At 46.4% G+C, this 14,951-nt stretch overlaps 1 protein-coding gene across 5 annotated transcripts; it reads left to right on the forward strand.

Moving 5' to 3' along the window:
• The first annotated feature begins 9,420 nt into the window (after positions 1-9,420).
• Positions 9,421-14,259, forward strand: LOC123145861 (U4/U6.U5 small nuclear ribonucleoprotein 27 kDa protein). Of its 5 annotated transcripts, none has more exons than XR_006472486.1 (4): positions 9,421-10,116; positions 13,650-13,760; positions 13,851-13,921; positions 13,999-14,259. XR_006472486.1 is itself a non-coding variant. In XM_044565367.1 (2 exons), the coding sequence occupies exon 1, from the start codon at positions 9,525-9,527 to the stop codon at positions 10,110-10,112; it is 588 nt and encodes a 195-aa protein (XP_044421302.1). In that variant the 5' UTR covers positions 9,422-9,524; the 3' UTR covers positions 10,113-10,116; positions 13,650-13,948. The 5 variants fall into 5 exon arrangements, 1 of the variants encoding a protein (XP_044421302.1); XR_006472487.1 differs by having other exon boundaries at positions 14,011-14,259; XR_006472484.1 differs by having other exon boundaries at positions 9,422-10,116; positions 13,650-13,921.
• The last annotated feature ends 692 nt before the right edge of the window (positions 14,260-14,951 follow it).

Below are 14,951 nucleotides of genomic sequence, written 5' to 3' on the forward strand. Positions count from 1 at the left end.
AGCCCCAAACTTTTAAGAAACGACAGCTTAGGTTTCTCTAAACCATAGTTCATACGGTGTCGTCTCAACGGAATTGCGTGGTGCCCTATTTAAAGTGAATGCGGTTGTCTCTAATGCCTAACCCATAAACGATAGTGGTAATTCGATAAGAGACATCATGGTATGCACCATATCCAATAGGGTGCAGTTATGATGTTCGGACACACCATCACACTATGGTGTTCCAGGCGGTATTAGTTGTGAAACAATTTCCACAATGTCTTAATTGTGTGCCAAACTCGTAACTCAGATATTCATCTCTATGATCATATCACAGACATTTTATCCTCTTGTCACGACGATCTTCAACTTCACTCTGAAATTACTTGAACCTTTCAATAATTCAGACTTGTGTTTCATCAAGTAAATATACTCAGCATCTACTCAAATCATCTGTGAAGTAAGAACATAACGATATCCACTGCATGCCTCAGCACTCATTGGACTGCACACATCAAAATGTATTACTTCCAACAAGTTGCTTTCTTGTTCCATCTTACTGAAAACGAGGCCTTTCAGTCATCTTGCCCATGTGGTATGATTTGCATGTCTCAAGTGATTCAAAATCAAGTGAGTCCAAACGATCCATCTGTATGGACTTTCTTCATGCATATATACTAATAGACATGGTTCGCATGTCTCAATCTTTTCAAAAACGAGTGAGTCCAAAGATCCATCAACATGGAGCTTCTTCATGCGTTTTATACCAATATGACTCAAGTGGCAGTGCCACAAGTATGTGGTACTATCATTACTATCTTATATCTTTTGGCATGAACATGTGTATCACTACGATCGAGATTCAATAAACCATTCATTTTAGGTGCAAGACCATTGAAGGTATTATTCAAATAGACAGAGTAACCATTATTCTCCTTAAATGAATAACCGTATTGCGATAAACATAATCCAATCATGTCTATGCTCAACGCAAACACCAAATAACAATTATTTAGGTTTAACACCAATCTCGATGGTAGAGGGAGCATGCGATGCTTGATCACATCAACCTTGGAAACACTTCCAACACATATCGTCATCTCACCTTTAGCTAGTCTCCGTTTATTCCGTAGCCTTTTATTTCGAGTTACCAACACTTAGCAACCGAACCGGTATCTAATACCCTGGTGCTACTAGGAGTACTAGTAAAGTACACATTAATATAATGTATATCCAATATACTTCTGTCGACCTTGCCTGCCTTCTCATCTACCAAGTATCTAGGGTAGTTCTGCTTCAGTGACCGTTCCCCTCATTACAGAAGCACTTAGTCTCGGGTTTGGGTTCAACCTTGGGTTTCTTCACTAGAGCAGCAACTGATTTGCCGTTTCATGAAGTATCCCTTCTTTCCCTTGCCCTTCTTGAAACTAGTGGTTTTACTAACCATCAACAATTGATGCTCCTACTTGATTTCTACTTTCGCGGTGTCAAACATCGCGAATTGCTCAAGGATCATCATGTCTATCCCTGATATGTTATAGTTCATCACGAAGCTCTAATAGCTTGGTGGCAGTGACTATGGAGAACCATCACTATCTCATCTGGAAGATTAACTCCCACTCGATTCAAGCGATTGTAGTACTCAGACAATCTGAGCACATGCTCAACGATTGAGCTTTTCTCCCTTAGTTTGCAGGCTTAAGAAACTTGTCAGAGGTCTCATACCTCTTGACGTGGGCACTAGTCTGAAATCCCAATTTCAGTCTTTGGAACATCTCATATGTTCTGCGACGTTTCAAAAACGTCTTTGGCGCCTCAATTCTAAACCGTTAGCATTACGCACTGAACTATCACGTAGTCATCAAAACGTGTATGTCAGATGTTCGCAACATCCACAGACGACGCTCGAGGTTCAGCACACCGAGCGGTGCATTAAGGACATAAGCCTTCTGCGCAGCAATGAGGATAATCCTCAGTTTACGGACCCAGTCCGCATAATTTCTACTATCAACTTTCAACTAAATTTTCTCTAGGAACATATCTTAAACAGTAGAACTAAAGCGTAAGCTACGACATAATTTGCAAAGACCTTTTGACTATGTTCATGATAATTAAGTTCATCTGATTATTTAATGAACTCCCACTTAGATAGACATCCCTCTAGTCATCTAAGTGATACATGATCCGAATCGACTAGACCGTGTCCGATCATCACGTGAGACGGACTAGTCATCAACGGTGAACATCTCCATGTTGATCGTATCTACTATACGACTCATGTTCGACCTTTCGGTCTCTTGTGTTCCGAGGCCATGTCTGTACATGCTAGGCTCGTCAAGTCAACCTAAGTGTTTCGCATGTGTAAATCTGGCTTACACCCGTTGTATGCGAATGTTAGAATCTATCACACCCGATCATCACGTGGTGCTTCGAAACAACGAACCTTCGCAACGGTGCACAGTTAGGGGGAACACTTTCTTGAAATTTTAGCGAGGGATCATCTTATTTATGCTACCGTCGTTCTAAGCAAATAAGATGTAAACATGACAAACATCACATGCAAATCATAAAGTGACATGATATGGCCAATATCATCTTGCGCCTTTTGATCTCCATCTTCGAGCGCGGCATGATCACCTTCGTCACCGGCATGACACCATGATCTCCATCATCGTGTCTTCATGAAGTTGTCTCGCCAACTATTACTTCTACTACTATGGCTAACGGTTAGCAATAAAGTAAAGTAATTACATGGCGTTTTTCATTGACACGCAGGTCATACAATAAATTAAGACAACTCCTATGGCTCCTGCCGGTTGTCATACTCATCGACATGCAAGTCGTGATTCCTATTACAAGAACATGATCAATCTCATACATCACATATATATAATTCATCACATCCTTTTGGCCATATCACATCACATAGCATACCCTGCAAAAACAAGTTAGACGTCCTCTAATTGTTGTTGCATGTTTTACGTGGCTGCTATGGGTTTCTAGCAAGAACGTTTCTTACCTACGCAAAAGCCACAACGGTGATATGCCAATTGCTATTTACCCTTCATAAGGATCCTCTTCATCGAATCCGATCCGACTAAAGTGGGAGAGACAGACACCCGCTAGCCACCTTATGCATCAAGTGCATGTCAGTCGGTGGAACCTGTCTCACGTAAGAGTACGTGTAAGGTCGGTCCGGGCCGCTTCATCCCACAATGCCGCTGAATCAAGATAAGACTAGTAACGGTAAGCAAATTGAACAAATCATCGCCCACAACTACTTTGTGTTCTACTCGTGCATAGAATCTATGCATAGACCTAGCTCATGATGCCACTGTTGGGTAACGTAGCAATAATTCAAAATTTTCCTACGTGTCACCAAGATCAATCTAGGAGATGCTAGCAACGAGAGAGAGGGAGTGCATCTTCATACCCTTGAAGATCGCTAAGCGGAAGCGTTACAAGAACGCGGTTGATGGAGTCGTACTCGCGGCGATTCAAATCGCGGAAGATCCGATCTAGTGCCGAACGGACGGCGCCTCCGCGTTCAACACACGTACAACCCGGGGACGTCTCCTCCTTCTTGATCCAGGAGAGGAGAAGTTGAGGGAGAACTCCAGCAGCACGACGGCGTGGTGGCGATGGAGCTCGTGGTTCTCCGGCAGAGCTTCGCTAAGCACTACGGAGGAGGAGGAGTTGGAGGAGGAGAGGGCTGCGCCAGGCAAGGGGTGCGGCTGCCCTCTCTATCCCTCACTATATATAGGGGGAAGGGGGGTGGAGGAGGCGCCCTAGGGTTCCCTAGGGGAGGGGCGGCTGCCACAGGGGAAACCCTAGATGGGTTTGGGCGCCCCCACCCCTGGGAAACTTGCCCCCCAAGCCGGGAGGGGTGGCTGCCCTAGGGGAGGCGCCCCCACCTCTCCACGTTACGTGAGAGGGGTTGGGAGGGGCGCACAGCCCCTTAGTGGGCTGGTGTGCCCCTCCCCTTGGCCCATAAGGCCCCCCAACGCTTGCCGGGGCCTCCGAAACACCTTTCGGTCACGCTGGTCGTCACCCGGTACTCCCAGAACAATTCCGGACTCCAATACCCTTCGTCCAATATATCGATCTTCACCTCCGGACCACTCCGGAGTTCCTCGTCACGTCCGGGATCTAATCCGGGACTCCGAACAACCTTCGGTAACCACATACTATTTCCCATAACAACTCTAGCGTCACCAAACCTTAAGTGTGTAGACCCTACGGGTTCGGGAACCATGCAGCCATGACCGAGACACCTCTCCGGCCAATAACCAATAGCGGGATCTGGATACCCATATTGGCTCCCACATGTTCCACGATGATCTCATCGGATGAACCACGATGTCGGGGATTCAATCAATCCCGTATACAATTCCCTTTGTCTATCGGTATGTTACTTGCCCGAGATTCGATCGTCGGTATCCCAATACCTCGTTCAATCTCGTTACCGGCAAGTCTCTTTACTCGTTCTGTAACGCATGATCCCGTGGCTAACTCATTAGTCACATTGAGCTCATTATGATGATGCATTACCGAGTGGGCCCAGAGATACCTCTCTGTCATACGGAGTGACAAATCCCAGTCTCGATTCGTGCCAACCCAACAGACACTTTCGGAGATACCTGTAGTGCACCTTTATAGTCACCCAGTTACGTTGTGACGTTTGGTACACCCAAAGCATTCCTACGGTATCCGGGAGTTGCACAATCTCATGGTCTAAGGAAACGGTACTTGACATTAGAAAAGCTCTTAGCAAACGAACTACACGATCTTGTGCTATGCTTAGGATTGGGTCTTGTCCATCACATCATTCTCCTAATGATGTGATCCCGTTATCAATGACATCCAATGTCCATGGTCAGGAAACCATAACCATCTATTGATCAACGAGCTAGTCAACTAGAGGCTTACTAGGGACATGTTGTGGTCTATGTATTCACACATGTATTACGGTTTCCAGTTAATACAATTATAGCATGAAAAATAGACAATTATCATGAACAAGGAAATACAATAATAACCATTTTATTATTGCCTCTAGGGCATATTTCCAACAAAAGTTTGGTTTGTATGAGTGGTTAGTCATGCCTATGGGTTTATGCGTCTTATGCATTATGTGTTTCGCCCTTACATTGGTGAATTTGTTTTTGTTTACTTCGACGATATCCTTGTGTTTTAGCAAATCTCTCAAAGAGCATGTCACCCACATTCGAACCGTGCTACAAACTCTTCGCAAAGAGCAACTTTATGCTAATATGGAAAAAGGCCTTTTTGGTGTTGATAAGCTTGTTTTCTTGGGTTTTGTAGTATCTTCTAAGGGTGTTCATGTTGATGAATCTAAGATCAATGCTATAAAAACTTGGCCCCAACCAACCACTTTGCAACAAGTACGTAGTTTTCTTGGTTTAGCCGGTTTCTACCGTAGATTTGTGAAGGATTTTAGCACCATTGCTTCACCTTTGCATGCTTTGAGTAAGAAAAATGCACCGTTTGTTTGGGGGAACATCCCAAGATATCGCTTTCAATGAGCTTAAGAATTTGCTTACTCATGCTCCTGTGCTTGCTTTACCCAACTTTGACAAACCTTTTGAAATACATTGTGATGCTAGTGATAATGGCATAGGAGGTGTGTTAACGCAAGAGAAGCGCCCCATAGCATACTTTAGTGAGAAACTCTCCGGCGCGCAACTCAATTACCCCATCTATGACAAAGAGCTATATGCTTTAGTGCGAGTTTTGCGTGAATGGGAACATTACCTTCGCTCTCATGAATTTATCATCCATACCGATCATGAAACGCTTAAATATCTTAAGGGTCAAACTAAGTTGAACAAGCTGTCATGCTAAATGGAGTGAGTTTATAGAATCTTTCCCCTATGTCATCAAGTACATAAAGGGCAAGGAAAATGTTGTGGCGGATGCACTTTCCCGTATATGCATGCTTGTTACTACACTTGAATTGAATGTCATTGGCTTTGAGCATATAAAAGACTCGTATGAGCATGATCCTACTTTTGCTATTCCTTATGCAAAGTGTTTGACGCATCCATCTTGGGAACGCTATTACATCAAAGATGGTTACCTTATGAGAGCTAGCAAACTTTGCATTCCCGAGTCTTCTCTTCGTTTGTTGCTTTTGCAAGAATCTCATGGAGGAGGACTAATGGGACACTTTGGACGCGATAAGACATTTGCTACGCTCTCAAAGAATTACTTTTGGCCCAAGATGTTTCGCGACGTCAATCGCTTCACCAACCGATGCTCTACATGTCGCAAAACTAAGTCTAAAGCTCAATCTCATGGACTTTATATGCCTCTTCCAATTCCGTACCAACCATGGGAAGATATTAGCATGGATTTTGTGCTTGGTTTGCCTAGAACTAGAAATGGCAAGGACTCCGTTTTTGTTGTTGTGGACCGATTCTCCAAAATGGCTCATTTCATTCCTTGCAACAAGATAGACGATGCTTCACATGTTGCAAATTTGTTTTGTAGGGAAATCTTGCGTCTCCATGGAGTGCCAAAGACGATTGTCTCGGACCGCGACGTCAAGTTCTTGAGTTACTTTTGGAAGACATTGTCCGCCAAGCTCGGAATCAAGCTCCTATTCTCTTCGGCATACCATCCACAAACCGACGGCCAAACGGAGGTGACGAACCGAACACTCTCCACTCTACTACGCGTGTTGATCAAGAGGAACATCAAGGAGTGGGAGGAGTGCCTACCTATCGCCGAGTACGCCTACAACCGTGCAAGACATTCGACTACCGGCAAGTCCCCCTTCGAGATCGTCTACGGCTTCAACCCGTTGTCCCCATTGGACATTCTTCCTCTACCACTACAAGAGCGCACAAACATGGACGCGGGTGCACGAGTTACCTACCTCAAGAAGATGCATGAAGATACAAGGCACACCATCGAGCGCCAAGTACAACGACTCGCGACCAAGCTCAACGTCAACAAGCAACCAAAGATATTCAACGTTGGAGATCTTGTGTGGCTCCACCTTCGCAAGGAACGCTTCCCTCAAGAATGCAAGTCCAAACTTCTCCCACGAGCCGACGGACCCTTCAAGGTGCTTGCACGCTACAACAACAACGCCTACAAGATCGACATACCACGCGGCAAGTACTCCGTGAGCGACATCTTCAACATCCAAGATCTTTCCCCGTACCATGGTGATGGGGATTTCGATCCGAGGTCGGATCTTTCCCAAGGGAGGGGAGATGATGCGGAGCATCCTATGGTCATCCCCATGGACCTACCATCGTCTCATCAAGCGCCAAGAGGACCCATGACACGAGCACGAGCTAGAGCTCTCGAGACCGAGGTGACTTCCTTCCTTAGTGATATCACATATGATCCACTCGAGACATGGCTACTACCTCAAACGGAAATGCTATGCGTGCTCAGGTACCTAGAAGACCCTCGCGGAGATGCACATGAAGACGGACAAGTCGCCAAGTCCATGGATGGAGAGAACCAACGGAAGGAGGCAAGAGCACCTTCCAGGCCCCGGACATTCGGCCAAGACCCCGGACATCCGGCCCCTGGAGCATCGTCCACTACAGCAGCAATCCAGGCCAAGTCTACAGGGTCCGGACATCCGGCGACTAGCCCGGACATCCGGCCGCCGACTCAAAAATCCGGCCTTCTCCTCGGACATCCGGACAAGCCTATCCAGAGAACAGAAGAAGTGCCACTCCATCCTGGACATCCGGCCCGTCCCGAGCTCCCGGACATCTGGCCCCTCGCCTGGACACCCGGACCACGCCTATCCAGAGAGCATCGAGGCCAGCATCGCCAGCCCGGACATCCGGCCAACAGCCCGAACATTCGGCGCCTCCTGAAGCCCCGGACATCCGGCCCGACACCCGGACATCCGGCCCCGTCTGTCTACGCATAGTAAAGGGCCGAGGCCCATGTACCCCTTCGCCCCCCTAGACTATATATACTCCTTCTCCTCCATCTTTCTAGGGTTAGCAAAGGATTAGCTCATGTTTGTGTGAGAGCTTTGCTCATCCACTTGGTTACCTTCTCCTCGGAGATCGCGCCTCCTCGGAGAAGATCCTTCCAAGCGGATTCAAGACCCCCTCTTGGGTGGCCCGATCAAGACCTTCTTTCGGAGAAGAACCGGTTACCTCTTGTATTGTCCTTTATTGGATTCAGATCGTGGATCTCATTGTGTTTTGAGGATCTAGCGCATGTGTGATTGTTCTTGTTGGTTTGAGTGATTCTCTCGTGTTTCCCTTCGTTTTCCTCCTTGTGTTCTTCGTGTTCATCACGGGATCTGCTCCTTTCGTGAAAGATCGGCCATCTAGGGTTCCACCCTACATCAGCTAGCATATTGATTTCTCCAAATGTTTCTGGGGTACTTCCTACCAAAAAGTTGGAAGAAAGGTCCAGTTGATATGTTTGCTTTAGATGTGAAGCATCAATGGGTAGTGCACCAACAAAGGAATTGTGAGAAAAATTTAGTAGGATAAGTTTATCTAGGTTGAAAAGTCTCTTGGGTATTGTTGAACTTAGTTGGTTAAAAAAATCAACAATTTTGAAGAATTTTTTTTACAAATTTGAAAAAAGCTTATCGAACCAGTCGAAGAAAATAGAAAAAAAGAAAAATGAAAAAGAAAGAAGAAAAAGATGAAAGTAATCACGTGAGGTTTGGTGGCGGGGTGCTTATTGCATCCTAGTTCGAAGCATGGGGTCGTCGGTTCGAGTCGCAACACACACCTGTACTTCTTTTCCATTTTGAAAAACAGAAAAGAGTAGATGGGTCATCCCGCGCAGAGGGGGGTATGTGCCCATTTACGAAAACGCCAATAACGGGTGCCTTCAGCGCCGAATAGGGTTTGCTGTTGGCTTATTCGCTAGCATGCACCGCGCTAATTTTTTTTGTGACAATGCACCGCGCTAATTTTTTTTTGTGACAATGCACCGCGCTAAATAGGAGCTCCTTAAGCTACTTATATTAGCCCCCAAAACAGCCCAAACTCAGACGGGCCGGCGGGCAGCCTTTGGTAGGCCGTACCGTGCCTGTCCTGTTTAGGCCAGGCCGTGCCACGGTGGCCCATCTGGCCCCCAAGCTCGAATGTAATTGTCCCAAAATGAATTCCCCAAAGTCGGCCGCACGTGACACCAAGACCTCTCGGCTTTGGGGCCTAGCATTGAAGAGATCAAGCAGTTGCTTAACCAGTTCCTGCAGGTGAAGGTCACGTGGACGAAGCGAGAAGCGAATGGTGCCGCGGATAAATTAGCTAAAATAGGTTTAGGAGATGAGGTTTGTAATGTTTGGTGGGCTGTTCCACCGAAGTCTATTCTTCAGGTTCTCTCTGATGAGATCCCTAGCTACGTTTAATGAATATAAAGCGGCATTGATCCTAAAAAAAAAGAGTCGGCCGCACGCGACACCGCCCTTTTCTTTTTCTTTTTCTTTGGAAAACCCCGACGAGCGGCTGGGCTCGGTTAGCCAAAGGAGCAAGCCCTAGCTCGCCCAAATCCCCGCTCCCCTCCCCCTCGCCGAACAAATGTCCGACCGCCGCCGCGACAGGGAGAGGCCCCGCGAGCGCGGCGGCTACGACCAGCCGCGGGAGCGCGACCACGACGCCGACCGCCACCGCGACCGGGACCGCGACGTCGACCGCCACCGGGACCGGGACCGCGGCCAGGACAAGGAGCGGGACCGGGACCGGGACTACCGCCGCGCCCGCAAGCGCTCGCGCTCCCGCTCCCCCTCGGCCGACAGGGACCGCGCCCGCCGCCGCCGCTCCCACTCCCACTCCCACCCCCACCGGTCACGCTCCCCCGACGCCGGCCGCCACAAGCGCCGCCGCGAGGGGTCGCCCGTCGCCGACTCGAAGGAGGACAGGAAGCCGGATCCCCCCAAGGCCGCCGAGGAGGCGGCCGCCCCGGTGGGCGACGGGGACGTGGACGCGGAGGAGCTGGAGATGATGAAGATGATGGGGATCCCCGTCGGGTTCGACTCCACCAAGGGCAAGTACGTCCCCGGCGCCGACGTCAGCGGCGTGCGCGCCGTCACCAAGCGCCAGCCGCGGCAGTACATGAACCGCAGGGGCGGGTTCAACCGTCCCCTGCCGCCCGAGGTCAACCGCTGAGGAGGTAGGCTTCATATTTCCTTGCTCTCTTCTGTTTCAAACTCTTAACTGGTTTCAGTTCCTCATTTGCTTGCTGGGAAATTACGGCCTAATCTGAATAATATCGAAACGCATGTACCGCAGATCTGTTGAATATGCGTGGAGTGTAACTATCCTAAACCTGTTCCGCTGTTTGTGAATTTTGAATTGTGCTATTGTGCTAGAGATCTTTACTTCACCGTGGCAAAGAAAATAGAGCTCTTTATCTAGAAAAGTTATCGAGCAGCATGCTAGAACTGAGCTAGAACAAGTGCACAGCTCAAATTGACAGTGACGGGCACCGTATAATTATCTAATCCTGACTCTTTACTGAATGGGGTTGCACCATGTAAATGCTTGCTTTCTGACTCTTATGTTAAATGTCTGTTTACTGTCCTCTCTTTCGGGTACTATAAATGCGGCTAGTAGGGTTAGAAATTGTAGAGCCATAGAAGATAACATCTTGGGCATATACTTTGAAGTTAACACCATAGTTCTTATCTTGTTCATCTATTTGATTGAATCCCAACGTTTCTAGTAGTTCAGCATTTTCTGTTTGTAGACTATCTTCATTACGGTTTGCTTATCGCTCTGACCTACTGTTTGCTTCACCTGTCAAAAATTTACGAAACATGTCTGCTTTCCAAAAATTCAGCCACAAAACCATTTTGTTGTTTCTCTGTAGTTGAAATCCTACTAATCAGGTACTCCCTCTGTTCATAAATATAAGACGTTTTAGAGACTTACTAAGGCCTTGTACAATGCAAGGTGCTTAAGGATGTGCTTTGTAAAATAAACCGAGTTTTTTCTTAAGCAACAGTACTTAGCTCTACAGGAGGGGTGCCTAATTAAGCGTCTGCCCTCTACAAATAAGCACCGGTGCTTAAAAAAAGCCGGTTTATTTTTCTAAGCACCTCTCCTAAGCAACCTTGCATTGTACTTGTACAAGGTCCAGTGGCGGAGCCAGGGGGGATGAGCAGGGGCCTGCCCCCCCTCCCCCAAACGATCGAGCGAACATGAAGCAGGTATACGTAACTAGCGATATAATCGCACGCGCACACGTACTTGGCCCCCTCTATCTTAACGTGTATTCTGGAAAAAGGAATAAAAGAGCCCATGTAAAAGCCCACTACCGTCCAGATTGTTGGCCAGTTAGCCTCCGCTCTAGTCTCCTGGAAGCCACGTTCTCCTGTGATTAGCGTGTACCTGGGATTAGGCACGCTGCCGCCGCCGCCCTGTGCCCTTGCCGTCCGTCTGCCTCTACTCTCCCTGGCTCCCTGCTCTGCTGCTCATCATCTGATTCATACGCGTAGTCGGCGATGCAGCCTACTTCACTGATCCAGCCTTGAATTAGCCAAGGTCAACACATCACAATATACACCAATCTCTCCCAGTTCTCATCTTGATATTATATCAGATTTTAGTCATTTTTTTGTGTGTGATTTGAGATGCTACCAAGTATTCAAATCTTGTGTGCGTCTTAAAAATTATCGTGATGCAAATTAGTTTGTACGAGTTTCTATTGGTGAGGCAAAAAAATTCCTATGTCGAACGTATACAATATACCTAAATTCTAAGATCAAAATTTAGCTACTATGATTAGAAAAAACGCCAACAAACAGTTTTAAGATTATGTTGTTTTCTAAGCTGGTTGCTTCGAGTTTTCAACGTATTGAAATTTTCAATGAAGCCGATGTGGAAGTTCTTAACCTTGTTCTTGATGATTATCTTCTTCATTAGATTCTTTTTATCTACTTGCCTTGGCCCCCCTATACTCAAATCCTGGCTCCGCCCCTGACAAGGTCTAAAGTCCTTCAGATCCGGGAGATGATGGTGCTCTTTTCACTTATTTGTCACTGACAAGGTTATGTTAAATTGCTATACTGGGTATCTGGCTATAGGAAATGAGATGTTTTAAGTTTTAACTAATTCCGAGCAATCGCGTGACAGCATGTCTGATGTTTGCAAACCTTCACTTGCCTTGAATCTATTATCATTTCTTTTTGTAAGTTGTTCCTGAACACAACCCAGTTTGATTGCTTTCTGTATTGGGCTCTGTACTTCTAGCTTGTTATTACATTGATTGATTTTTTCATATTTTGTTGAGATCGTACAGTATGATTCAGATATAATTTGTGTAAAAAAGTCCGATAAGAATCCCAATGGGACCAGGAATCCCCAAAGCTTGTGAGCATTACATCTCCAGACAGATTTAGCACGAGACTAAAAATTATTTGTATAGACCACGAATTTTCAAACTTGTATCTCCTTTTGGGCTTGCGAAAATTAGCATCAGTAGACACCAAAATAGGGGTATGAGCACTGATGATGATAGAAGATTATAAACATTAGTGTTAGGGAAGAAACCACACCATTCAGCATTAACCAAGCACCTGTCTAGAAGTTCATAAATAGGTTTTGAAGAGTAACACCTGTTAGTCCAAGTATAGGTAGGACCACTAAAAATTAAATCAATTGACCACAATGATTAACAAGGGCACAAAAAGCACGCATACGGTATATATTAACATTAGGAGAGCTTTTGCCTACATCATAGAGAATGTTTGTGATCTCCCATATACTCCCTCCGTCCCAAAATAAGGTCTCAACTTTAGTATAAAGTTAAAGTTAGTATAAAGTTGAGACACTTATTTTGGGACGGAGGGAGTATAAGATAGGCTTGCCTAAGTTATCATACACAAAAGAGGCAATTTGATCCCAGATCTTACTAGTCTGATGGTGGTGGGGAGCACTGTAGATGCAAACTAGCGCAAACTCCACCTTAGTAGCCATTGTTTATAAAGCGCCCTGGCAGCGCCTTAGAAATATGCCCGCTTTAGGCGCTTAGGCGTCGGAGCGGGTGGTGCTCACTTTACAGCCTTATAAACCATTAGTACCTTTTCTTACAGCTGAAGGTAATATTCCACGGAAACTAGAAGTATGAACATCAACCTTGGGCATCATCATTCCACATGGGCCATACACCTCCTGAGCCGAGCCCCCCCCCCCCCCCCCCCCCCTCTGAAAGTACTATACTATGAACATTGAAACAGTTAACAGATTAGCCGAATTAACGTTAGAAGATTTGATTTCTTAAATGTAGGTTACCTGAGCATTAGTGGAGCACATTAGATTGGTAAGATATTCCCATTTTTTCACTGCCGAGACCCCTATCCATGCCTCGGCAATTCCAAGCAATTAGCTTCATGGCGCCACTTCCCCATCCACATCCTTATCTTCATCGTACTGATTTGTCCAAATGAATATATGTAAGTCCACTGTCTGTAAGTAATTTATTTTGAAGTTGCTTCTGTTGATTATTTATGGTATTAGATCTGATTGATGCTGTGAATGGATTTTGCGCCGGTAATATGTGGACTATTTATTAGTTGTACTCCTACAAATTAGCTCACTCAGAAAATTGTCAAACTCATGGATATGTGCTGTAACTATGCGCACATTGTTAAGGAGTACTGTTCATTTTCAGGTTAGCTAATGGAAATGTATGTCCTTTTGCAGGATCATGTATCACTGCAGTATACCTCGTTGCTGGAATGCAAACTTGCGGTTGATTACTAGACTTCTTTGCTGGCCATAGCAAGGATTGAGCTTCTACTGTCTACCAAGCATGTATAACCTTGATGGCTAGTTACTTTGCCAAACTTTGCAGACTGAGACATGTAGTTCTCGTTTTCATCATTTGCTCTGTCGACATTCCAGGGAAAGATATTGGTGGCGTGTTTTTGGAAATGTGGTTTAGAAAATTACATGATGTTTCTGCACATAATTTGGTGAGCGTCAAGAGCAATGTTTGTATATTTCACCTGCCTCTCTATTGCCTGCGCTTACATTTGTGCTTCTATCTTAGTATGTTTTTCAGGCATGCACCACATGGAATGGAACTTGTGATGATGCAAATGTGTCCGCATCATTATTACAGTTATGAAGATCATAATGCTGTTCTACGTATCTGCTGTACCATTGTTTTCATAGGACAACCGTGTGATTTTACCTGTTTCTGTGTGCTAAATTGGATTGATCTATGGCGGTGAATCATCGGTGCAACATGGCAAAAAAGAAGTCATTATTCCTTACAGATGGTTAATTTACAGGAATAGTTTGATTTCCACTAGGTAAATGTTTGCCCCTGGAGAATCATTCATCATTCTCCTCTGAAGTAGCAAACGATGTCCCACCTCCTCATGGCTCTCCCCAGCTGGAACTTCACCGGCAGGCACCCTTCAAAGCCGCCTTGATCCGCCCGGCGCTTGAGACTCTGTCGCCGCCGCCTATCTTTATCTGTGAGCCGTGCGCTCTGCATCGCCGGGGAAGGGCACAACGGCGGGAGGGCGCCCTCCCTCGGCGGGCTCTTGGGCTTCCCCGGCTCGTCCTCCCACCCAAACGGCACCTTCCCGGTCGCAGCGGAGTACACCCTCATAGACCGTCCCAGCTCATCGCTGCCGGAGCAGTGCTGCAGGAGATGGGTCGGCGAGGTGGTGGCCTCCATGGATTTCACCTTTGGTTTCTTGTGCTTTCGCCTCTGGTCGCACTCTCGTGTGATTTTGCCTATGGTCTTAACCGTGATTTCGCATCTGGTCTGACTCTCTTGGTGCAACGGCACGGCGGAGGAAGACCAGTTTATATAGGGCCAGGAAGGGGTCGCCGTCTCCATGGTGTGCTTGCTAGTGAAGGTTTGCTTTTCGCAAAGTCAAACGCTTGGGTTTAAGGCTGGCAAACGCAGCAAGGCAGCTTTTCTTGTGCTTTGGTTTGAAGATCACGGCGAGGAAAATGAGTGGCATGGCCGGCGGTAACGGTGGCAAT

The sequence above is a fragment of the Triticum aestivum genome, chromosome 6D, assembly GCF_018294505.1.
Source record: "Triticum aestivum cultivar Chinese Spring chromosome 6D, IWGSC CS RefSeq v2.1, whole genome shotgun sequence".
Lineage (NCBI taxonomy): Eukaryota > Viridiplantae > Streptophyta > Magnoliopsida > Poales > Poaceae > Triticum > Triticum aestivum.

Excerpts from the sequence above, each read along its gene's own strand:
- LOC123145861 (XM_044565367.1), top strand. The coding sequence starts at position 9,525 with ATGTCCGACCGCCGCCGCGACAGGGAGAGGCCCCGCGAGCGCGGCGGC.